The following is a 26,140-nucleotide window of genomic DNA, read 5'->3' on the forward strand; positions in this document are numbered from 1 at the left end:
TTCCCTCTCGCAACGCCCTCCCTCCCTGCTGATCCAATCCTATTCTTCTCCAAGATTTAGATCAATATCACCTCTTTCATGAGGTTGTCCAGACTCCTTACCCTTCAGTGAGTTCCTTCCTCTAATGGAGGCTGTGGGAAGAAAGCAGTATACAATGCTGGCATCTCTGGTCAATTACCTGAAGCCTTACTATGAACTAGGTTACAGCCATGAAAATTAGAATCACGTGCAGGTGTGCCACCATGTCCAGGTTGTTCTAGGAGTGGATTCTCATCCCCTGACTTCTGGGTTGGTACCATTACCTAACCCAGTCTCTCCCACTTTCCTCTCAAACTCTCCTGCTCTGCCTTTGGGCTCCTGCTTTGTGGCAGGCAAACTCCTGTCAATACTTGAAGTTTTAGGAATGTTCTTTTTAATTCTAGCCTTAATAGAACTCTGGCTGCTTCCTGAGAATATGTGTTCTCTGTAGTTCTTGCAAATTAAGGCTTTTTTGTTTTTTCTTTTCTTGTTCTCACATTTATTCCCCTCAGAACCAGCAGGTGGAGTGAGGGTTCTCCTGCTTCTCTGTGCCACTTCCAGACCACTTCCCCTTGTGTCCTGTCAGACGCCACCCCTCTGAGGAGCACATATCTTGCCACATCTTGTTTTTCACTTACTGCTGTCACTCTTCAGCCTCCTGGTCACTCTTCCCTGATCACTGAGGACCTCAGCTCTGGCTCGGAGCCTCCCTCCTCTTCATCCCACCCTCCATCTCACCCCAGTGACTTCATCCTCCCTGAGGAGGACCACCCAGCACTCTGGCATCTCAGTGCTGAGACTCCTCATCTCCAGTGAGCTGCCTCTCTTTTTTGCCTCAGTTATCTGCATCCTGGCCACACCTAGGATATGCATGAGTTTTTAAAACATCCCGTCCATAAATACCATGTCCATCGTCTCAGGTCACTTGCTTAAGTACCTCTGCTGCTACAGTTCTCTCTGTGGAAACTCACATTCACCGAACCTAACACTTTCTTCCTATTCCTCAGCCTCTTCATGTTTTCTTTCCTTCCTTATCCATCAATCTAATCACTCCTATACAAGTCACCTCCAATTCCCTTACTCTTTCCTCCTTCTATGATACTCATCTGATAAAAATCTCAGGCTGAGATGAATCCAGCCACCCATATTCTTACCCACAGCAGCCCCAGAGGCTGAACCTGGGGAGAGGTTTGTGCAGCCAGGTTGACAGATGTGACTGTAGATTCTTGGGCCCCTTTCCTTGCATTCTCAGACACCACACCTCTAGTTTCCCTGCTACCCTGCTGGCCACTGGCTCACAGCCTCCTTTATCAAGTCCTTCTATTCTACTGACTTCCTCAGGGCTTTGTCTAGACCTTCAGCCAGCTCTCCCCAGGTGATTAATCTGTCCTCAAGGTTGTAAATCCATCTATGAGCTTATGACTCACATTTTTATATCTCTACCTCAGACCTCACTGAACACGTATGTCCACAGGGATGCATTTCACAGGCATTTCATGACCACTCTCTTCTTACAGCATTTACTCCTCATTGTTGTTAGAGTAAAGCATAAACTCAATGGACCTACAATACTCTTTATGATTTCCAGCCTGGGATCTCTTCCCTTATTCCCATTCTTCCTCACTTACCATGCCACCCACACCCCTACACACATCACACACTCCACATAACTATGCTGAGTTTTTTCAGAGAGGCAGGATGATGTAGTAGCTGATGAGTTAGCTCCAAAGACAGACTCCCTTAGTTCAGATGCTGGTTTTGCCACATACTAGCTGGAGCATCTTGGACAATTTGCTACCACATTGAGCTGCTGAGGGGATGAAATGAGATGATGCATGCAAAGTTCTCGGCAGAGTGCCTGGAGCATAATAGGTGCTTAATGAATGTTAGCAGTTATTATTTTTAAATTTAGTTTCTTTGGCATAATTTATAACCTCTCTTTCAAATCTTTGTGCATGCGGTTGCCTCGACTTGGAATTCTTTTTTCCAACAAATCCTGCCTACTGCTTTCCTTCCCCTTATCCCCCGAATGCCATATGACTAACTCATATATAACCTCCAGGACTCAGATGATTACTGTCTTTGTCTGTTGAGCATTTCATGATTCTGTGGTAACGAACGGCACTGTGGATTTATTGCAGCACTAACTACTGTATTCACATGCCTGCTTACCTGTCTGCAAACCCATTAGACTCTAAGAGCTTTGAGGTGAGGAGTGCGTTAGGTCATTGTTTTATCTCTAGCATAGTACATACTATAAAGTAAGGGTTTGTAAATATTTGATAAGTGAATGAATAAAATGATAAATCACATTGCAGAGCCATAGCTCTCTCATTGGGAGAATAAGTAAAAAAATAATGTTCTTGGTAACTATAAGGAAATTTTGTGGCTCAGAAGAATGCAACCTTCAATTCACTGAATATTGTTGGTAACATAAATGTGTCCCCAGAAATAGATTACCATAAGAAAAAAATACTGTTGAAATAGCTAATTTATGTACTTAATAACATCTGTCTTCAGGAAACCCAAGGAGACTTCCATGAAATGAGTTCCAATGTCTACACCCAGACAACCATGATGAAAAATGTGGTTGCTGAATTAAAAAAAAAAAAAAAAAAGAATGGTGAATAACACGTTGGACACAGCGGAAAACTGAATTAGTCAGGCAGAGGACAAGTTGATTATTCACTAAGAATATTTTAGAAAAGGAAAACAAGGTGAAAATACAGATAAGAATATAATAGAAATGGAAGTGAGATTCTCAGCAATCCTAGCTTCTAATAAGATTTTCTGAAAGAGATTAAGAATAATCTCTTTCGAGATGAAGCAAAAAGTAAAAATGACGTAAGCATCTTTTTAATAAGTCCTCTCATTAATGATACTTCAAGACTTTCCATCTTAGTAATAATAATATAATAATAAGATGCTTTAAGTAAAGCATCTTAAAGGTGGATGAATGATCACTGCGTACCAGACACTGTGCTAAGGGTTTTATATACAATATTTTATCTAATTCTCACAATAACTCATGATGTAGGTACTATTATTATCCTAATTTTCAGATTGAGGAAACTAAGGCTCAGAGGAGTAAAAAATAACTTGCCAAAGTCACATAGCTCATGAGTGGTAGCCCCATTGTAGATTACTTTGGGAGTGAGCTCTTGACTCACATTGGGCAAATCGTCATCATGATTCTGGAACTGCACCTGAGAAATAAATGCTAGGCTCTCTTTGGCAATTGAAAATAAAGGCCAGGCATGGTGGCTCACACCTGTAATCCCAGCATTTTGGGAAGCCAAGGTGGATGGATCATTTGAGGTCAGGAGTTCAAGACCAGCCTGGCCAATGTGGTGAAACTCCAATTCTACTGAAAACACAAAAGTTAGCTGGGCATGGTAGCACATGCCTGGAGTCCCAACTACTCAGGAGGCTGAGTCACATTGCTTGAACCCTGGAGGTAGAGATTGCAGTGAACCGAGATCATGCCACTGCACTCCAGGCTGGGTGATGGAGTGAGACTCTCTCTCTCCAAATAAATAAATAAATAAATAAATAAAAATAAAAATAAAATAAAGACATACCATATGGGTTGCTTGACTAGTGGCATGCTGGCATATATGAGACAAGCAGAGGATCAAAAAGCATTAGTGCAATGGGGTTTGTCCTCTTTTCCTGCTTTTGAACTCAGGCCACCATAAAGAAGCTTAAAGTTGCCTGTTGGATAATGAGAAATACATGGTTCCGTTACCTCTGTCATCCTGGTTGACAATCTTCCAAGTATGAGATAAGTGAATAAGGCTTCCTAGGTTATCCAGCAGCCATATGACCCATAGGTGACTGCAGACATATGAGACACTCCCACAGAATTCAGTTGAGCTGGCACAAACCAGAGGAGCCAGCAATCCACAAAATCATGACCTAAATGGACAGTTGTTACTTTAAACCAGTAAGTTTTGGAATGGCATGTTACTCAGCAGGAACTAACTGATACACTATCTTAAGTTACTTCTATTATTTGAAACCAAAGGTTCTAACTGTAATAGAGACAAATTTTTTTTCATATCTAAAATATATCTTGGTCTGAACATTGACAGTAAGTGTTAGATTATGGGAAGACTTGCTATTTAAATCCCGTTTGGATTTTCTAGATTAACATATAATCATACAAGTATCTTGAGGGCACGTTTTAGGTTATCCACAAAAGAAGATATCACTTTGGCTTCAAACAACAAAGGAACAATCTCTGCTGAGCTTAAAAGAAAAAAATTATTTATTTTGTGATATTCCCACAATTTATACCCAATCAAGCAGCCATTTGTATTTATAAGCCAAAGAAAGATATTATCAAATATGCAAGAAAGTACTATTTTCTGCAGAGAAACTACCAAAAGACATGATTCAGAATGATGGATGATGAATCAAAACTTAAAATTCAAAATAATGAGGCCATAGAACTAATAAACTGGTGATTATTAGTGAAATAAAAATATGTAGAGATGACAGTAAATCATTGTTTGTGAACCATAATTATGAAATGGAATAGAAAACATTTTTAAGAGAGCAGATCTCTATCACTTGTTCCCAACTTATCTGGTCTTGGTATTTCTTTACACTAATAAAAATAATTGAGGACTCCCAAAGAACTTTTGTTCCTGTGGGTCATATCTGTCAATACTTACTACATTAGAAACAAAAGCAGAGAACCATTTGGCAGTGTGTGTTAAGTCGTTTATAAATAACAATAATACACCTAGAGCCCAGGTGTTAGTTTCTAATATCATTCCCTAATAAAAGAAACCAGGGCATCTTAGAGAAGTGGTTGATTGTAGAACTGGGGCAGGAAATATACAAGATGAGCCTGGAGCATCCTGTAGTATCACAAAGTAAGAAAGTCCTCAAAACACACGACACAACACAAAAAGCACAAAACTAGAAACTAAAAACAAAACCAAACCCTCAAATCCCTGTAAGTATGGAATATTTCATAATGGGGTATGTCAAAGAGATACAGAAGAAACCTGAAAGTGGCCCCAATGGCCCCAAACTGGAACAATTTGAGCAATAAAATAAGTTGAGTAACTCAAAGAAATTATACCCTAAGACCAAAATAAATATCCATGAACCCATACTAATATAAATAAATGATTGAGTAGATAAATAAACACGTAAATGGTGGAGAAGAGACAAATCTTCAGTGCATAAAAATTTCAAAGAATTTATGTAGCTACTCTGTAGTCAAGGAGTAGGAATGTTATTCTCCACTCCTTAAGGATAGCCTTCACACAGTAACTTTCTTCCAAAGACTACAGTATGGGAAAGAGGGGAAAAATAATAATGTTAGTATTTGTGGAGAAATCTGACAAAGATGGCGGAGTAGGGGATACAAGCCTAAGTTATTGTCGGTTTGAAATAGACTGTTATAACTGTCAGACATTTTACATAAGCCTCATGGTAACCACAAAGCAGAAATATATAGCAGATACATAAAAGATAAATAGAAAGGAATCAAAACATACCATTACAGAAAATAGTCAAATCACAAAGGAGGAGAGCAAGAGAGGAAGAAAGGAACAAAGAATCTACAAAACAACCAGAAAACAATTGACCAAATAGCAGTAGTAAGTATGTACCTATCCCATAATTATCTTGAAAACAGAAAATAAGTGAATTAAATTCTCCAATCAAAGGACATAGAGTGCTTAATGGATTGAAAAATTAAGACCAAAGTATATTCTGCCTGTAAGAGACTCATTTTGGCTTTAAGGACACACAAAGACTGAATGTGAAGGGGTAGAAAAAGATACTCCATCCAAACGAAAAATGAGCAGGTGTAGATATACTTGTATCAGACTTAAAGACTTGTGACTTTAAGTCAAAACTCTAAAAAGAGGCAAAGAATATAATTATATAATGATAAAGGGATCAATTCATCAAGAGGATACAACAATTGTAAATATATATGCACCCAACTATATAAAACAAATATTAATTTAATAGCTCTTAAGGGAGAGATAGACAGCAACATAATAATAGTAGGGGACTTCAATAAGCCACTTCAACAATGGATAAATCATCTAGACAGAACATTAGTGAGGAAACATAGGACTTACAACATACTTCAGACCAAATGTACCTGACAGACATATATGTCACATTCCATCCAATAGCAGCAGAATACACATTCTTTTCAAGCACACACAGAATACTTTCCAAAACAGATAACATGTTAGGATGTAAAACAAGTCTTATCAAATTTAAGAAGACCAAAATCATATCAAGTATCTTTTTTGACCACAATGATATGAAACTAGAAATCAATAACAGGAAGAAAAATTCTCAAAATACGACATACAAATGGCTTTCAGGTATATGAGAAAAATGCTCAGCAGCATTAATCATCAGGTTAAAACCACAGTGAGCTATCACTTCAGACCTGTTACAATGGCTACTACTAAAAAGACAAGAGATAACAAGTGTTGGAGAAGGTATAGAGAAAAGGGAATACTTGTGCATGGTTGATGGGAATGTAAATTATTACAGCCACTGTGGAAAACCATATGGAAGTTCCTAAAAAAATTAAAAATAGAAATACATGGCTCAGCAGACCTACTTCTGTGTATATATCTGAAAGAAATTAAATCAGTATGTTGACAGGATATTTGCACTTCCATGTTTATTGCAGCATTATTCACAATAACCAAGATATGGAATCAACCTGGACTTAATATTTTTCTAAATATCTATTGAGTCAATTAAAAAATTTATATAGTGGTAGATTGTTTAAAAAGTAAAGAATATGAGAACACTATATATCAGTGTTTATGGAATGGAGACAAAAGGAATTTTATTGGTAGATGTTTTCACTATTTGACAATTGAAAATAAATGAACTGAGCATTAAAATAAAGAATCCAGAAAATGCACATTTAAACGAACTTAGGTAGGGGGAGAAAAATAAAAATAAAAGATACATTAGAGAATGAAAGGCAATAGAATTGGTAAATAAACTATTTTGGCAAGTATTTTGGAATAAAAATAGAGGAAGTAGAAATTAAAAATGTGAAAAGATGATGTATAATTGAATAGATAAAGAAAATGTGATAAATATACACAATGGAATATGATTCAGCTTTAAAAAAGAAGAGGATATTGTCATGTGTGACATCATAGATGAACCCAGAGGACAATATGCTAAGTAAAATAAGCTAGGCACAGAAAGACAAATACTGCATCATCTCATTGACATGTGGAATCTAAAAGAGCTGAACTCATAAAATCAGGAAGTAGGAGGGTAGATTCTAGGGGCTGGAGGTGGAGGGGAATGGAGATGTTGGTCAAAGGGCAAAAAGTGTCAGAATGAATAAGTTGCAACTATCTATTGTACAGCATAGTGACTGTAGTTAATAATAATGCATTGTACACTTGAAAATTGCTAAGAGAGTAGATTTCAAATGTTCTCACCATGAAAGAAATGGTAAGTATTGAAGTGATAAATATTTTAATCAGCTTAGTTTAATCATTTCCCAATGTATGAAAGCATCATATTGTACACCATAAATGCACATACTTTTTGTTAGTAAAATATACTTCAATAAAGCTGAAAAAAGATTAACATCAATAGTAATGTCATATTGATAGCGTATACCTTCTAATGAGGTGACAAGAATGAAACTCTACCTCTATGCTTTTTTTCCTAAAACATATTATCCCTGTGTAATCATGAAAAAAATGTCAAAAAAATTCTAACTGAGGGATCTGCCACAAAGAACCCGATCACTATGTCTTGAAACTATCAAAGACTTCACAAACAAGGAAAGTCTGAGAAGCTGTCACAACCAAGAGGAGCCTAAAGACACATGAATGTAATGTGGTGTCCTGGATGGGATCCTGGGACAGGAAAAGGAAAACTGGGAAAATCTGAATGAAGTACAGATTTTAGTTATGAATTATTTACAAATATTGAGTTTATTAATTGTGATAAATGTACTATACTAATCAGACGTTAATACTAAGAAAAACCGGGTGTGGAGTATCTGGAAACATTTTGTACTATCTTTGCAACTTTTCTGTAAATCTAAAACTGCTTTAAAATATAACTTTATTAAAAATGGCAATGATAAACTCATTGAAAGTTAACATAAATAATACATGAAAGAAAAACTATTCTATTTATTTCAAAAAAATTATTAAAGAGAGGAGCATTGTTTTGGATTTTTGCAAATCCCTTTAATATCTAGGTTGATAGACATCTGGATTCTCATATCTGCTTCTATATTCAGTGTGTTGTGATATCAGAAGTCATGGAACCTCTGAAAAACTCTACTGTAGGCTCATGAGAGAATGAGTATGAAAAAGGTAAATAATGTCTTCCTGTCTTTATATAAGTAATTTTAACCTCATATACCTCTTAAATGTATCGCAGGAGTTTTGTTACTATACTTTGAGAATGCTGACATATGTTATAGAACACACAGGTTATAAACCCCAGGTTATTAACAGAAAAACTGGCAAGGGAATATGAGAATAGAAAGTGACAAATATCCTTTTCCTATAAATGGAAGTAAAAAAATGAATTCTGTTATTAAAATTATGTCAATAGTTGTCAATGCCAAGTGATATTATAAATATTATCAATGTTAATAGCTATGAAAGTAGGGAACTTTTTTAAAGAACTTTAAGATAACTATTTATATAATGAAATAAAACATATGTATCTTTGAAATTACCAAAGATAATAGTCAACAAAAGCATCTATAAAGGAAAAATAGAACAAAGAAGAAAGAAAAACCAGAAGGTATTAAACCAAATGATGAAAGAAGACCATCTATAACAACATATATAGATAAAGACAATGAGTGTGGAAATGTTCAACTAGTCTATTAAAAGAAAAAAGACTCTTAAGTTATGAACCAATATCAAAATACACTGTATGTAAGAGGAAGTCTCACAACAAAATGATAGAGAAAAACTAAATATATGGAAAAAACTAAAACAAAATGATGAAAAAGTATAAGTAAACAAAACAGAGGTGTCACTATTAATACTACAGGAAGTAGTGTTAATGGCAAAAAAGCACTAAATAGAGATATAAATATATTTTCTATTACTAAAAGTATAATCCCTAGTGAAAACAAACGTATCTTCAGCACATGTAGGGCAAAGCTTTTAAAAATATAAAGAGAATTTAGCAGAAATACAATTACAATGAAAGATTTTAAGGTATCACTCTCACTCTGTGATTGGATAGGTTATCAAAAATCCATAACAGCAACAATTTGAACAAAATAGTAAGATGATTCACTAACCAACTTTGAATCCTCATCTGTCTCCATATTTCAGGCCATAAAAAGCATTCTAATAAGTCCCAAAAGGTAACCTTTAGTATATGCCATAGTCTGTTTTGCATAAAAAAGGAAGGAAAGAGGGAATGGAGGCAAGGATGAAAGAAGGAAGGGGGAAGAGAGGAAGCAAGGAAAGAAGAAAGGAAGGAAAGAAGGAAGGAGAAAAGAAAGAAAGAAAACTTGAAATACTGTGGACTTAAAATTTTTCTAAATACCTACTGAGTCAATAAAAAAATTTATATAGTGGTAGATTGTTTAAAAAGTAAAGAATATGAGAACACTATATATCAGTGTTTATGGAATGGAGACAAAATGAATTTTATTGGTAGATGTTTTCACTATTTGACAATTGAAAATAAATGAACTGAGCAATAAAATAAAAAATCCAGCAAATGCACATGTAAACGAACTTAGGTAGGGGGAGAAAAATAAAAATAAAAGATACATTAAAGAATGAAAGGCAATAGAATTGGTAAATAAACTATTTTGGCAAGTATTTTGGAATAAAAACAGAGGAAGTAGAAATTAAAAATGTGAAAAGATGATGTATAATTGATGTAAAATTGTATGTTATTAAATTTAAAAGTCACTACGAAATAGATTTTTTTCTTAAAAATATAAATTAACAAATTGAAAAAGCAGAAAAACTGAAAGTGGCCGTGATGAAATAAAATGTAGTATCGAGTTTCTTTCATAAAGGGCTCAAGGGCCAGCTGGTTTTATGGGTAAGTTCCTTTGCCAATTCCAATGCTATTTTGGAAAACAAAGACAGTTTTTAAAAGCATCCCTAACCTTGATACCAAAATCTGACAAAGACAGCACACAGAAAACCAAGCAAATATTACTTTTTGATGTTGATATAAAAATCCTATGTAACATAACTAGTCAGTATATTAAAAGCATAACTTAACATGACCAACTAAGATTTATTGAAGAGACACAGGGAATAGAATTAAAATGATTTGCATACATGGAGCACATTAAAAATACTTTTCTCAACAGATGCTGATATATTTTTGCAAAACTCTGTCATACTGGGAATAGTATAATGCTTCTTAAAATAATAAAATGTGTGACTATTGATAAACAGTCTTCTCAGCAGTTCATTGAACACTCAACTTAATTGTGAAACCAATAACCAAAAACCTACTTAATGGTAAAGTATTGTAGGTGTTTCCAGAAAAGTAAGAAAGTTAACAAAATTATTATTATTTAATACTGTGAAAGTTAGGGTCATTCCAGTGCAACATGAAGCAGAAATAAGAGGCATAACTGCTAGAAAGGTGGAGACAAAATCATTATTTATAGATGATATGATTGTATTCCTGGAAAAAAACAGCTTAATCACTATTAGAATCAATAAATTGGCTAGATAAAAGATAAGTTCACAAAACTAACTTACTTTGATATATCACCAGCTAGAAAATATGAAAGAAATCATTTCAAAATTTGTACATACTACTCCAAATTAAGCTCAATATAGTTAATTCCTTTTCCCTCTGAAACGGTTCCTGAAATTATCAAAGGAATGTAAAAATTCATCTCAGCTCTGGAAACAAGTACAGGAGGTCACCCACTGGCCAGAACAAATTTCTTCAGTTACTGAGCAGCTGAGACCAAACTGAAGGAGAATCTGGGCAACTGCAGGAAGAACAGCCTATTTGGGAAAACAATTGTAAGGAACTTGCTGCAGCGCTGAAGGCTGCAGGGTGGAGCTGACCATGGGCTTGAGAGAAGGGGTGAGGCCAAACTTTGAACCTACTGTCATCTTTAGGATGTGCAATCAGCATTAGGGTAAGAAACTGACAGCTCGCGGGCCAATGTGCACTTCCCATTGGCTTGATCATCTGGAGACATGAACTGTAATGACTAATGAGGTAGGGGGCAGGGCTCTGAATATCCCCAGGCTGCTCCTGTACAGTGTTGAGGCAGTTGGGAAGGGCAGAACTACAGCAAAGCCACACGTACCCCTTTTAAAATCTGGAATTGAAAGACTTGAGTAGAGATCTCTGTAACTTGGAATCCATTTTAACTCTCCGGGCTACAGTTACTAGAATTAGCAAAAAGAGAAAATGGTTGGATGTTTGCTGAAGCTAATGTGGGAAGAAAAGTAAATGTCTCTTTGTGAGATATCTTACTTCAAGAAACAGGTGGAAATTCAACATAATCCCATTTTTGTTTTTAAACGAGATTTGAGAGGCTGTTGCACTTGTGAGACGGGCAGAAAATACTTCTTTCAAATGAAAACATGATTACAGAACTGAAAATGCTGTTGCACTTTTGAAAAGGGCAGAAAATACTGCTTTCAAATGAAAACATGATTACAACATTAAAAATGCAGAGGAAGCCATGAAGAGCAGATAATCTCTTCATCTTACAGTTTCATCAGAAATGCCTAAGAACTCATCCAGAAACCATAAAAAGATGAAAGAAATAATCAAGTGGCCGGGCGCGGTGGCTCAAGCCTGTAATCCCAGCACTTTGGGAGGCCGAGACGGGCGGATCACGAGGTCAGGTGATCGAGACCATCCTGGCTAACACGGTGAAACCCCGTCTCTACTAAAAATACAAAAAAAACTAGCCGGGCGAGGCGGCAGGCGCCTGTAGTCCCAGCTACTCAGGAGGCTGAGGCAGGAGAATGGCGTAAACCCGGGAGGCGGAGCTTGCAGTGAGCTGAGATCCGGCCACTGCACTCCAGCCCGGGCAACAGAGCAAGACTCCGTCTCAAAAAAAAAAAAAAAAAAAAAAAAAAGAAATAATCAAGTTAGTAAAATAGTAAGGGGCATGGAAAGCACACAATTTATGTGTAGCAGTAACTCTGAAAGGAGAGCAGAAAAGAGGGCAGGCCATTAAAAAATGTGTTTTTAAAGGAGAATTTCCCTGTACTAGAGATCTGACTTTAGATTAAAAGGTCTTAGCAATGACAGAAAATGACAAAATCCTCTACATATACATGTCTTCTGGTGCGGCGTTTGAAAATACAGTACGAAATGAAGCATTACAAGAAGATAAAGAGAAATCTTAAATGTATGAAAGCAGAAATCATGAATTACGTAAAACGGGAAAAAATCAGATGGTATCAGATTTCTTCACTTAAGTAAATGTTGGAAGACCATGGAACAGTGTCTTAAGAATTTAGTGAGAAAATGATTGTGGTCTATTTTTCAGGTGCTAAAATACTCGTTTTATTTAATCTTTTTATTTCCTGGTGATTTTTTTCAAGTGATAATATTTTTATTCTAAAAGTAGATGTCTTAAAAAGTTCGTGTTACTTAATTAAAAAATTCAGTCAAGGCAAGAATTTATTTTCAGTAGAGATAAATTATTTTAAATTGCAGAAAAGCTAAAGTAAAAAGTTTAGATGACCTACTATTCCACATCAAAGTAAAAACATTGCATATTAAATTTTGCTGCATTAATTTTCCAGACTTTTCACCTATAATCCATAAGTACATGGATACACTTTATAAAACATACAAGGGGCACTAACTGCACATATTACTTTGAAGCCTGCTTTATTTACTAATTGTAATATTATGATAAATAATATTTGATCATAATATATGATCAGTATTATTAACATTTTTGCATTAATTAATGTGCTTGTATAATGCCATTTTAACAGCCGTATAGTTTTTTGTATGAATGATCCATTATTTCTTTAATCAATCTTTTATGATTTAGTATTTGTTTCTAATTTTACAGCTTTATAAACCATGCTGACATCAAATCTTACATAGTATAATTGCAGTTAAGACTTTCTAAGAATGCAACTGCTGATTCAAACCAACTACACATTTGAAAACCTTGACAGATATTGTCAAACTCTGCTCCTGAAGACAGCTCCCACATTCCCTATAACCTCATTGATACTTAACATTTTCATTAAGTTTTAACATGGGCCACTCAAATAAAGGAAAAATTGCATCCATTATTTGGAATATAATTTTTTTCATATTTTTTTATGGGCTGTAGTTTTTTGAGGGTTGCCTTACTCTTATTGATAAGTTAGAGTCCTCTATGTTAGTTTTTCTCATATATTATATTTTTTTTCTCAATTTGTCACATGCAGAAGTTCTTCATGGAGTTTCCGGATATATAGAATTTAACAAACACATCTATAACTACATCTGTATCTGCGTATCTATTTACTTACATATGCAAACCAGCAATCTTTCATTATGGCTTCTGCCTTGAGGGTTATGCTTTGAAAGCCTCTACTCCATCTCAATTTATTTGGAATTTATATTGGTTTTAAGTTGTGAGAAAGGAATCCAGTATTATGATTAGTCCAGAGTTTCCCCAGAATATGTTTTATCGATAATACTTCTGTGTGATGTTTACAGGATTAATTAAAAGAAGGATTCCACAATCAAATAAGTTTGAGAAGCACAAGGTTTAGGAAAAACCACTGGATTTCTTTACTGCAATCAATACTTACCAGAATGGAGACTAGTCTTTGCAATAGAATTTGAAGTGGCAAAACATTAGACACAACGCAAAGATATGTCACTATCATACTGGATAAGTAAATTATGGTTTCTCCATATAAGGAATACTATGCAGCTGTAAAGAAAAGAAGTGAGAATGCTTGCAATATTGATGGGAAAGGATATCCAAGATTGTTAACAGAAAAAGTCAGAATATATTATATATTGTATTGTACATTAAGAAAGGAGACAGTAACAATATATGTTTATACTTTCTTAGATGGCATTAAGAAATGTTAGAAGGTTCATTAGAAACCAAGAATGGTGGTTATCCATAAAGTGGTAGGGGTAGAAAGAGGGCGAGTATGAGAGAAAGAGAGATAAATCTTTTCCTAGCTACTTTTTTACTCTCCCTGATTTTTAAACCACACAAATATATTATGTATAAAATTTAAAAAATTGAAAAGGAAACCCTCTCAAAGGCTCCAATATGCTATTATATATTGTGACTCTCCAAGTTGTGGGCAGCAGTAGAATAGAGAGTAATCTACAACCTCATTCAAGTACAGAATCCTACAATTTTAGGTTATTCAGGTTTCCAAAAATATTTATGGAATAATCCCTACAAATTTGACATGCTATCTTTAGCATATACTAAACACAAACTTTTATACGTTTGAGTTTTTGTGTGTGTGTGTGTAATTTCTAGTTTGCTTTTATTGAATGATTCTACCCCCAGTACTGTGTATTTCGATATCTTGAATGGCAAGTCATTTATTATTATTCTCTTAAAAGTTATTTTGCTGATATCAAAATTAATTCTTCTTGTTTATTATTTTCTTGAACAATTTTTATCCATTAACTCTTTCAGATGGTTCACTTTATCAAACTGCCTAAACATACTCTTAGGAATAGTTTGAGAAGAACTGATATCCTTAAGTATTATATAATGATAGAAGGGAAACTGTTTTCTATATACCCTTAAACACTTTCTGCATTTTGAATCACGTGGAATGTGGTTCTCAAATATTTTCTTATACCATCCAGTAAAGTCTAAATTAGCATGATATTTTTCATTTTCTTCACATAAATTCTGGCTGTTTCTTAATTATTCTCAGGATTCTTACTTTGTTTTTGTTGAAAAGGAGATTCATTATTCATTTTATTTTGTCAAGGATTATTGCTGAATAATTATTGCTGAAATGAGCTACTTTTTTCTTCAACACGTATTACATTTTAACAAATTTAATTTTGGCATTTCTTGAGACAAACATATGATGCTCTCCTTTAACAAATTAATTTGAAGAAATATAATAATAGATTTTCTGATAATTTATTTACTAGTATTATTTGCTAGAAAAAGTCATGCTCAAAAACATAACATTGCTGTTTCAATATAATTTGTATTTTTTTGGTGAATGTTTTAATCGGGATGTTTGCATCTATATTTGTAAATGTAGTTGGTCTGAAGGTTTGTTTTTGGAGTTGTCTTTGTTAGCTTTCTATATTTAGGTTTTACCAAATCTCTATAATAAATGAGCAAGATTTCCATATTGTTCTGTACTCTTGAAGAACTTATAAGGGTATTTGAAAGATTTTCCCTGCACAGATTTTGATCCCAGTGCCTTTTGTAAATGCAATTTTTGAACAGTAGTTTCATTCCCCTTTACCTCCAAGCTGTATCAGTTTGATAATTTATGGCTTTGTAGAAAATCACCCATTTAATCTTATTGTGAATTATGCTCTCTGGCCTCTGTGCTTTCTCTTTCTCCATCTGAGGGGCAGCTGCCTCCGGAAGTTGATGGCAGCACCCCAAAGGAGTCCTAAATTGGGTGGGCCCACCTTTCTCAAGGCTTCAAGGCTCACACTTTCACCTCCTAATTAGGGGCTACTGGTATGTAGAGGCCATAACAACCCTTGGTGGCTGCCTCCTGTTTGGCCCTATCTGTACAATGTCTACCAGAAATGTAGTAAAATTTCTGACATTCGTGTGGCAACCTTCCTAGTTTCTGCAGTAAAAAAAAAAAAAAAAAAAAAAAGGAGGAAAGAACTTTCTTCCTTTTTTTTTTTTTTTTTTTTTTGACTTTGTTCACTCTGATTTCTGTCTGGGGGATCAAGGTTAAGGGCATATTTTTATTCCAGCATCTTCCCCTGCAGTGTCAATGCACTCTTCCCTCTCAGTTTAATTGCTTTTCATCAGCCAAGGCCATAATACTAGGGGCTCTGGGCTATATTTGTAAGTGTAGAGGGTGTCAGGGGAAGAGATTAATCACGACAGCTAGCATAAACAATCAATCCTGGAAACACAAATATGTTGACACCCCTTTGGCCAAGGCCTAGAGCAGCTTGGCAAAGGATCCACATTTTTTGTTTTTAATTTGTAAAATAATCAAGAAGGTGGAAAGTTTGAGAAGTAGTGCTGCAGGTATATTTTTAAATATTCCTGTCTTACTCCCTGTTAATGAGCTGATTTTCATTTTTTATTATTGTGAATGAAAGTAAAGAATACATATAAATATAAACATTTCAGCTGATTTTTGATAATGAATCATAATATACAAAAGATAAAGTGCTGTAAATAATGACAATGGCATATTTTTGTAGTCTTCTGTTATAGTTGGTACCTGTAGAGAATTATATTAGAGCTAACATATTCATATTCACTCACATTTCCACAAAATATCCAGTTAATTAAATGAACGATTCTGTTTTCTAACATAGTCTCCTCTCCCATTATTATTGGTAATATTTAGAATTCAGAATAGGAATGTCTTACTTCTTGCTAAAACTCTACTATAAAGTTGTGCACATAGAAACTTAATTATCAGAAAATGACATATGGCCAATATTAATAAATGACTCAGGGAAGCAGAAATTCCCAGCTTGTCTAAATCTAATTTTTTTGGATGTCTTTTTCATTTTTCATCCTCATTACAGATTTTTTCTTGGCTTTGGTGGAGGGTCCTCTGATGAAGAAATGGTGGCTCGTTCATCTTCCTTGTCCTCAGGGGCATTACCCTAGTACCTTCTGGGACCATCGCCACCTTACAGCCCACACAACAACTACAAGAGTGGGTTTAGCTCTGATTAACTTTGAAAACTACTGCATACTCCTCACAGTTTTTATAGAAAAAAGAAAACGGTCAATACATTTTGCAAAGCCAAATTTTTCTTCTTCATGCATTCACCTTTCTTTCTCTGTGCTTTCTTCTCCAATGGGAAAAGTCACCTTTGATCACATGTAAAATCTTTCTTTATTACCTGTCAGTCATCTCCACCTTCCTAGAACTTCCTGTGTAGTGTCATAGTTTTGCCAGAGCAGCCATGCTAAGCTGCTGGGTTGCTAATTATTGCAGGACTTAATTAAAAATTATGATAATATTGTATTAATGATGAGCCTAAGTCCCCATTTTCATGAATATTATAATGTTAGCAAAATCATCTATAATTGTGGATTGTAAACATAGACAGGGAATGGCAGATAAAACTGAACCAGTTCCCTCAGGGATCTAGGAATATAGCTAGAAGCAGCTCACTTTGAAGCTAGTGGTTTATCTTACTAGTCAGTTAAGAGAAACCACTGAAGTAATAAATTTTCAAAAGAGGGGATTTGTTAACAATATATGTGTGTATGTGCACGTGTGTGTGTGTGTCTTCACATCATGTCGTAGAAACAATTTTAAAAAACATAGGAAATCGTTTATGATATGGTAAATGAAATAAGCAGATTATAAAATATATATATACGAATGACCATTAAATTATAAAAAGATGTTCATTCCCACTCCTAAAAGAGAAATGAGCATTTTAACTATGAGATCCTATTCTCATTTTTTCCCCCATCATATGGATAAAAATCTAAAAACTTCATGATATACTTTGCTGGTGAGGCCGTGGAGAGACAGGAACTCTCACACATTGCAGGTGAGAATGTAAATTAGTACAATCCTGTATGGAGGGCAAATGTCAAAATTAAGATGGTATAGTCTATTTTTGAGATTTTATGCCATAGGTATTCTTGCATGATATATATAAATGTTATGCATGGTGGCATTCTGTAATAGCAAACCACTGAAGGCAATCTAAACTCCATCAATAAATGATTGGTTAAATAATAGCATACATTCAAAAAGTGGAATACTAAGAAAAGAATAGAGAAGGGCCGAGCGCGGTGGCTCACACCTGTAATCCCAGCACTTTGGGAGGCCAAGGAGGGACAATCATGAGGTCAGGAGATCGAGACCATCCTGCCTAACATGGTGAAACCCTGTCTCTACTAAAAATACAAAAAAATTAGGAGGGCATGGTGGTGGGCGCCTGTAATCCTAGCTACTCGGGAGGCTGAGGCAGGAGAATGGTGTGAACTCGGGAGGCGGAGCTTGCAGAGGGCTGAGATCATGGGACTGCACTCCAGCCTGGGTGACACAGAGAGACTCTGTCTCAAAAAAAAAAAAAAAAAAAAAAAAAAAAGAGAAGCTCTTTATGAACAATGAACAATATGGAAATATCTCTAAGACATACTGAGTTTAAAAAAAAAGTGCATAACTGTGCATAATAGGCTATGTTTTGTGTTATAAAGAGGGAAACAATCTATATTTGTGTTGACTTCTACTTACATAAGGCACTTCAAATTTTTATAAGACACCACATTTTTTTTTCTTTTTTTTTGAGACAGGGTTTCACTCTGTCACCCAGGCTGGAGTGCAGTGGAGTGCAACCTCTGCCTCCCAGGCTCAAGTGATCCTCCCACCTTAGCCTCCTGAGTATCTGGGACTGTGGGTGCACTTGCCACCACACAGAGCTAATTTATTTGTAGAGATAGGGCTTCACTATGTTGCCCAGGCTGGTCTTGAACTCCTGAGCTTAAGCAATCCACCTACTTGGGCCTCCCAAAGTGCTGGAATAACAGGTAAGAGCCACCGCACTGGGCCACCAAATTTTTTTTTTTTTTTTTTTTTTAATCCATTCTACTGATGATGGATATTTGAAACATCTCCAGTTTGGGGGGTTATTAAGAGCAATGCTGATAGGAACATTATGTTTGATGTAATTGAGTGCATACGTGCATGGGTTTTTTTTTAGGGTAATTACCTGCAAGTGAAATTTCTGAGTTATAGGGTATGCATAGCTTCTTCTTTTCTAGACACTATGAAAGTATTTTCTGGGCTGGGCGTGGTGGCTTATGCCTATAATCCCAGCACTTTGGGAAGCCGAGGCCGGTGGATCTCCTGAGGTCAGGAGTTCAAGACCAGCCTGGCCAACGTGGTGAAACCCTGTCTCTACTAAAAATACAAAAAATTAGCTGGGTGTGGTGGTGGGCACCTGTAATCCCAGCTACTCTGGAGGCTGAGGCAGGAGAATTGCTTGAACCCGGGAGGTGGAGGTTGCAGTGAACCAAGATAGCACCATTGCACTCCGGCCTGGGCAACAAGAGTGAAACTCCATCTCAAAAATAAATAAATAAATAAATAAATAAATAAATAAATAAATAAATAAATAAAAAGTATTTTCCAATGTAATTATTAATTTATACTTCTTCTAGCAGTTGACAAAGGTTCTTATTGCTCAGTTTGAAACACTTAGTTTTGTCAGATTTCTTAATATTTTCTAGTTTGATGGCTGTGTAGTGAGATCTCATTATCGCTTTAATTTGCATTTCACTGGTAATGAAGTTGTGTGCCTCCTCATATATTTATTGGCTGTGTGGATTGTGTGTGTGTGTGTGTGTGTGTGTGTGTGAAGCCCATGTTCAAAACCTCTGTCCGTTCTTTTATCGGATTTCCTGCCTTTAATAGGGCTTAATTTAATCGATGTTTTAGTAAATGTTAGTTTAACTGTATTTGTTAAAGTTAGTAAAGAGTTTGAATGAATGATCATGGTTGCAGGCCCACCATACAGCCAGAAGGCAGGTGCAGCAGCCTGAGATTTTTCACAAAACGTTTCATGTAATTAGCTTACACAAATTATTCATCAATTAAATTGGGTCTAAGCATCTGCCCATCACACTATCTGCTGCCAGTCATCTTCCAGTGAATTCAGATTAATGAATGATGCTAACATTGGTAGTTAACATTCACTAGACCCTTACCTCTATGCAGGGCACTAGGCTGAGGATTTCATGTAGGTTATTTTTACTTACATCTCTCTATGCTTCTTTGTGGAATGTACAGCTGCTCCTCAACTTACAATAGGGTTAGATCCAGATAAACCCCTCATAAATTGAAAATATTTTAAGTTGAAAATGCACTTACCGCACCTAATCTACCAAACATCATAGTTTAGCCCAGCCTACCTTACATGTGCTCAGAACACTTACATTAGCCTACAGCTGGGCAAAATCATCTAACACAGAGCCTATCTTATAATAAAGTGTTGACTATCTCATGTAATTTATTGAAAATTATACTGAAAATGAAAAACAGAAAGGTTTTATGAATACTCAAATTACAGTTTCTACTGAATGCATATCACTTTCCCACCATTGTAAAGTTGAAAAATTGCAATTTGAACCTTCGCAAATGGGGGACTGTCTGTACTATTAGGCTCAGAGCCTTAAATTACTTGACCTTTATGACTCAGCTAGACAGTGATGGGACTGGGAGCTGATCGCTCATCTAACTCCAGAGCACACACTCTTCTAATTATTATACTGCCTCAAAACAAAGTTTCCATCTGGCTTCAAATTTGGGATTGTTGTGCACTGTGAAAGTGGCAATAATTTCTTCTAAAAGAAGAGAATATAATTAAGTAGTTTGCTTAGATATGGTAAAATTGAAATTGTCTAGAAATATATTATAATGTATTATGAAAGATACTGACAAAAACAAAATAGGTTTGAATAAAGCTATGCTATGCACTTATGTTTTCATCACTGTCATTCAGTGAGTGACAAATACACTATTTTGATTTACTATTGTATCAATAAACATGTTACAATTCATGAATAGATAACAATAGATGCTGTTAAGCCAAGTTTATTTTTTAGGTTAAAATGATGAAATAAACAACAATGGCAAACGTAACTGTATATCCAGTAGCAGCTACCCTAAATTCCCAAAGCAAGGAAATAAGACAATCCAACAGATCATGTTGAGTCTCAAAGGGATTTTCAAGTCATTCATAAGCATAAAACACCAAAATGTTCAAAAATAAGACTCCCCCCCAAAACAGTATTCTTTTTTGGAAAAGACCCCAGAGATCTGTGGGAAAATTAATCTTTATTTTCAGGTTAAACTTTGAAATTGTTATAAGATTAAAGAACTATGAGTATTTTGAAACAAAAGTTGTAGAAAGTGATCAGATTTTGAAAAGACCATGAAAAACTAAGAGGTGAGCTACAGCCCATGGAAACGACGGGAGAGATTTCTGAAACAGTTTATATAATGAGCTTTAATTCAGAGACTATTTTTCCCTTTTGAGGAAACCCTCTGGCTTGAACATGTTCACAGGTCCTGTATGGCTTGTAACAAGCTGTGTTCTTTCTCCCTCTGGGACCTTGCTCAGGCTTGTAATTTCATTTGAAAGAATAATTTTCGATATTTCCTAGGCTGAGCATTAATCCCCCCATTGCTTGATTGATTAAATCCCACTGTTTGTGTCTGGAAGGCGATGTCTGAGCTTTATGTATTGCTTTCTGGCAAGCTGCATTTCCATGCTCATGGAACAGATGCGGCTGGGTAACTGTGTGCAACAAGCTTTCAGCCCTCAAATCTTGGGGGGAATGACAGGTGTGGTGTCTCATTTTAACTCAAGTTTCAAGATCTCATAATTATACTGCTATCTGATCAATTCGGTTCATACCTTTTGTATGGCATTTAATAGCTTACAAGGTGAGAATATATATCTCATTTAATCTTCACAAGAATTGTTTATAGGAAACAGAGGTCTATTATCTCTTATTTGAATAACCAGGAGCAGCTGTGACCCTTGCCCAGGGTCACGTGGCCAGTAACTGGCAATCTTGTAGTTAAAATTCAGATCTTTTGATTCTAACACCAGTGTTCTTTTATGATTCACATAAAAAACCTGAGATTGGAGAATTATAGAGGGCTTTGAAAAAGATCCACGTTATCCATGTGCTCTGAGTCCTGAAAACTAACTGTAATATAAATGTCACAGTGTGGCTCACTCGAGCAGAGCAAAACAAAGAATATGCCATTTCAATGTTGCCTCGAGGATAAAATTGCTGGGATACTTTGAAAAACCCTAAATGTGATCAGGCAGGCCCCTAGAAGGCAAGTCTGTCTGTCCTGTAAGGGACCTGTAGCTCATAAGGTCTCAATGCCTGGCCTGGCCTTCCCATGTGTTTCACCTGCATATATTCTATTTCTCCAGCTGTAACATCCTGGGTGTAGGTATATCGTTTTGGTCTTCTGCAAAGGGGAATCTTTATCTCAAGATTTTCAAGTGCAAGTACCTTATCAGGGAGAAGAAACACCAGTAGGAAAAGGGGGTAGTGGTATAGGGAAGACACAGTGGCCAATAAAGGGTACATTATCCAGGCAACTACCCCTGGAGATTAATCCCACAAGAAAATCTTAGACGTGATGTAAAACACAAACCACAGAGACACACTCCCCTGAGGGGTGAGAGATGGGTGTTCAGATGCCAGCTCCCCTCAGGCTTTGTTCTTTTTTTTTTTTGCAGTGCTAGGTGGAAGCAGATTTATTAAGAAAGTAAAGATATAAAAGAATGGCTACTCCACAGACAGAGCAGCTCTTCAGTCATTGTTGAGAGCTGCTGGAAGTGGGAAGTAATTCCCCACCTTCCCGCATCCTGTGCAGGAGAGAAGAGCTGCATTCCGTAGCTTAGGAAAAAGTTCCTAGGCAAAGAAAGGCAGATCCCGGCAGGGTAATGTCTCTGGTAAAAGGCCCGAGGGATATGGCTCTGCTATAACAGGATCTAGATCTTACATTTCAAAAATTATCTTTCAATGCTTAAAATAGTATTTGGGATACTATAGTCCCCTGATAACTGTGGACATAGCAACGTGATATGAGAGTATATGTGAGAAATGCTTACAGATACACATTAAATCTGTACCAGCAAAAGAATATGAAAAGAAAGAAAGAACAAGAAGGGGCCAGGAAGGCACCCTGCACATTCGTTGCTTTGGCATGAGGAGTCATCTCTACTCACACTTTCTCATAAATCTTGTTGGGGTGCTCTGGCCATTCGATCATGCATACGACTCTGCTGGGCATGGTCTCTGTGGTTGAGTAGTAGCCCTGGGGGAAGGCCAGCAGGAGAGCCAGGACCCAGATGACACAGATGACCACTTTGGTGGCCGTGGCGGACAGCCGGGGCTGGAGGGGATGGATGATGGCCATGTACCTGGAACAGGGACGAAAGAATAAAGAATAAAGTTCTGATTTGGTCACCAAAATCTGCATCAGAGATTCTATATTTTTCCTGCCAATAAAAAAATTCATGGAAACCCTTTGATTCCTGATGATTTGTACAATTATTTTCCAATTCCTTTTCCATATTCTATCCTTAAGCTTTATGATATGCCATACAATGCCATCATGCATAAAAAAAGTCAGCTAGATTTTTCAGTATTTCGGAACCCATCTAGCAGCATTCAAGGAGAGATATTTTCATTATTGAAATGCTTGTGCTGGGGACAGGACAGCCAAGTATAGGTAAGTGAAATTAGAAAAATAAGAACAATGTTGTAAATTTATTTAATGTAAAGACTGACTTTCATTCTTTCTGGATTAAGGGATAATGGTGATCAGAATAGTAGTTTTTTTCAATCCTTATGTGGTATTGTAAAAGGTTAGCAGTCCTACCTTGGTCTGTACAATTTGAGGGGAAGTAAACATGTCTCTGTGACAAAGCATTGGCCTAAAGTCAGCAAAAAACAACAGCTCCTGGAGAAACTGTGATCAATTCTTTGAGCATCTAGGAGTCAGTGTGTGGCTAACTATACATACTTCATGAGGAGAAAGACGGTCTCTACTTGCTGAGGCAGACAGACTAGAATGCACAAAGGACCAGTGTGGATGACATTTCATTGCAGGAAGAGTGGAGCACAGCAAATGATGACTTCATGTCTGGAGCCATTCCTCCATCTCCTCACTCCTGGGCTCTGGCACTAAACAGTGTCATCTGCATGAATGTGTCCACATGTTTGAATTTGTGCACAGCCCCTGAGATGTTGCAGAGATTTGAAGGATAAGTATTTTATATCAGCCTTTCATATCAGTGATAAGCACATCAATTCTGCCTCTTTCATTTTAAAGGACATCTCTCTATGCATATTTTTCTTGTAAAGTTTATAGCTCTATACCTTAAAATAAGCATTTTTTTAAAGAGAAGGAATGATATCTTATAGGGCCTTTGGCTTTTAAATATTATCTGACAAAACCTCAGAATCACGCATTGCTTCTCTGACAGTCAGGTGTTTCCGACATCCATAGGACAGAATGGTCAACGGAGACTTAAAAAATCTGCAGACAAAGAGCAGCACAGCTGTCAGCTGGCTCCACATCATTCCACATAATTCTTTTGCTGTATTCTTTGGACTCCTAGGATCTCTAGACCAGAATTAGGGCCAGGGTTACAAGTAAAGCAATTTTATTCAGTATGTGCTCAATAAATTCCCATGGGCACCTGCCACGGTAGAGCACAGTGTTTCCTTCTGGGCTATGAGCTTGTAATTTCTCCAGGGAGAAAAGGTGAATCAATAAGCAACTCAAAACACAGCAGTAGGATAAGTTACCTCAAGTGGTAATTGGATCAATACCTTAGAGTCTTAGGGGAGCCGCAGAGACACTCAAGCCCTGGAATGGCAGGTGGTCTACTGGAGGGGCTTTAAGAGGTGTGCTGGATTTGGGTGAGCCTGCTGAGCATCCTGCCCCAACGGCAGGAAGCGTTTGGAGCTTTTTTCTTTCTCCATGTTAGGATTAGGCTTTGTTTGCATGAAGGCTTCCTTTAGCATCCTCTTATCACTGTGAACTTTAGAAACTTTTCTCTCCATTTTGGAGCTAGGGACCTGGGCTTTCCTTCTCTGGTCTGTAAGGGCCACTGAAAGTGTTTAGTGTATAGTGTCTGACTACTAGGAGGACACTTCATGTTAACCTTTATATCAGAAGTCATGACGACTCCTAGGAAGGAAACTCCTAAAAACTCTTCCTTCTGCCTCTTTTAGAAAGTGGGTAGGTGGTCTTAAAGTCAGGAGAGAGTGGAATTATAGGAAGGGACTTGGAAAAGAGATGATGTTGGGGCTGTGTAGTAATCTATACATCTCTGGGCAAGTTTCCCTGGTTCTGCTGATGCTGTAAAGCCTATCACTCAAAGGCTGTCTGAAGGTCATCAAAAGGGCTAAAACAACTCTCACGATGTTGCAAATCAAGCATTGTCTGTTTTTTTTAGGTTACCTGCAAAGGGCCATGACTACTGCCAAGGCAGGTCCAGGACACCATAGACTAGATGACCTTCCATCTCTGCAGTAGTCCCCTGAAAAGGACCCTGACAAGTGTTGATTTCTCCCCTAGACCTGTGTCTTCCTTGATGCCTGGCAGCGGTGGAGCCCTGTATCCTCTTCAGTCATGGGGTGGGGTGGGTGGGGGAAACTCAGAGCCAACACATGTGGGCCTGTTCAACCATTACCGTTGCCGTCTTTCCAATTCAGTGAAGGGCTGGACCCAGATGGTGATGGCCAGGACCTCTTTGAGTGTTTGTATTAAAACCATAGGATTGCTTGTTGGATTATTTCCCAAAGGCAAATTGTTTTCCCCCTACAAAGCTGGAAATGCAGCCGTGAAGATGCCTTATCTCACCTCCAGTACTGCACAGTTCCTACCCCCGCTGGCAGCTGCGCATTCTCAGGCTTCACAGCACCTTAAGGAGGACGCTCGGGGAGAATGTGGTAATTACATTGCCCTCTTTTAATATTACCTCAAATGCAAGATTTTAATTTGTTTCTCATTCAGGATAAATGCTCAGTCTCAAATAAACAAATCCTAACACCACTCCCCATGCTCAGATTGGCGATACACCATTCAGAATCTAATGTGACTGGGCTTATAGGGAATTGCATCAGCATATTGGCACTGTAACTCCAAATGGGTGGCAGAAAGCCACATTTTATCCTTATTGCAGAAATTGCAATTTGGGAACCCATTTCAGTTAACTCTCTGCCGTCCCTTGAGTGTTGGAGCCATTTTAGTGACAGATGAAAGTATTACCCACATAAAGCCAAAGAGAAAAAAAAAAAAGATTGGCTTTAAAAAATGTATATATGTTCATTTGTTTCAAAGCAGAGGTATTTGTAAATCCCCCTCCCTCCTTCCTTCCCTCCTTTCCTCTCCTTCCTCCTTTCTTCTATCTCTCTCTTGCAATCCTC

General features: G+C 36.8%; 1 protein-coding gene across 1 annotated transcript in view; it reads right to left on the reverse strand.

The window, feature by feature from the left end:
* TACR1 (tachykinin receptor 1) overlaps nt 1–26,140 on the reverse strand; it is a 149,363-nt gene that overhangs the window by 46,716 nt on the left and 76,507 nt on the right. The window contains exon 2 of the mRNA XM_023188021.2: nt 22,927–23,121. Within this exon, the coding sequence (XP_023043789.1) occupies nt 22,927–23,121 (195 nt within the window). The remainder of the gene's footprint in view (nt 1–22,926; nt 23,122–26,140) is intronic.

This window comes from Piliocolobus tephrosceles, chromosome 15, assembly GCF_002776525.5.
Source record: "Piliocolobus tephrosceles isolate RC106 chromosome 15, ASM277652v3, whole genome shotgun sequence".
Classification (NCBI taxonomy): domain Eukaryota; kingdom Metazoa; phylum Chordata; class Mammalia; order Primates; family Cercopithecidae; genus Piliocolobus; species Piliocolobus tephrosceles.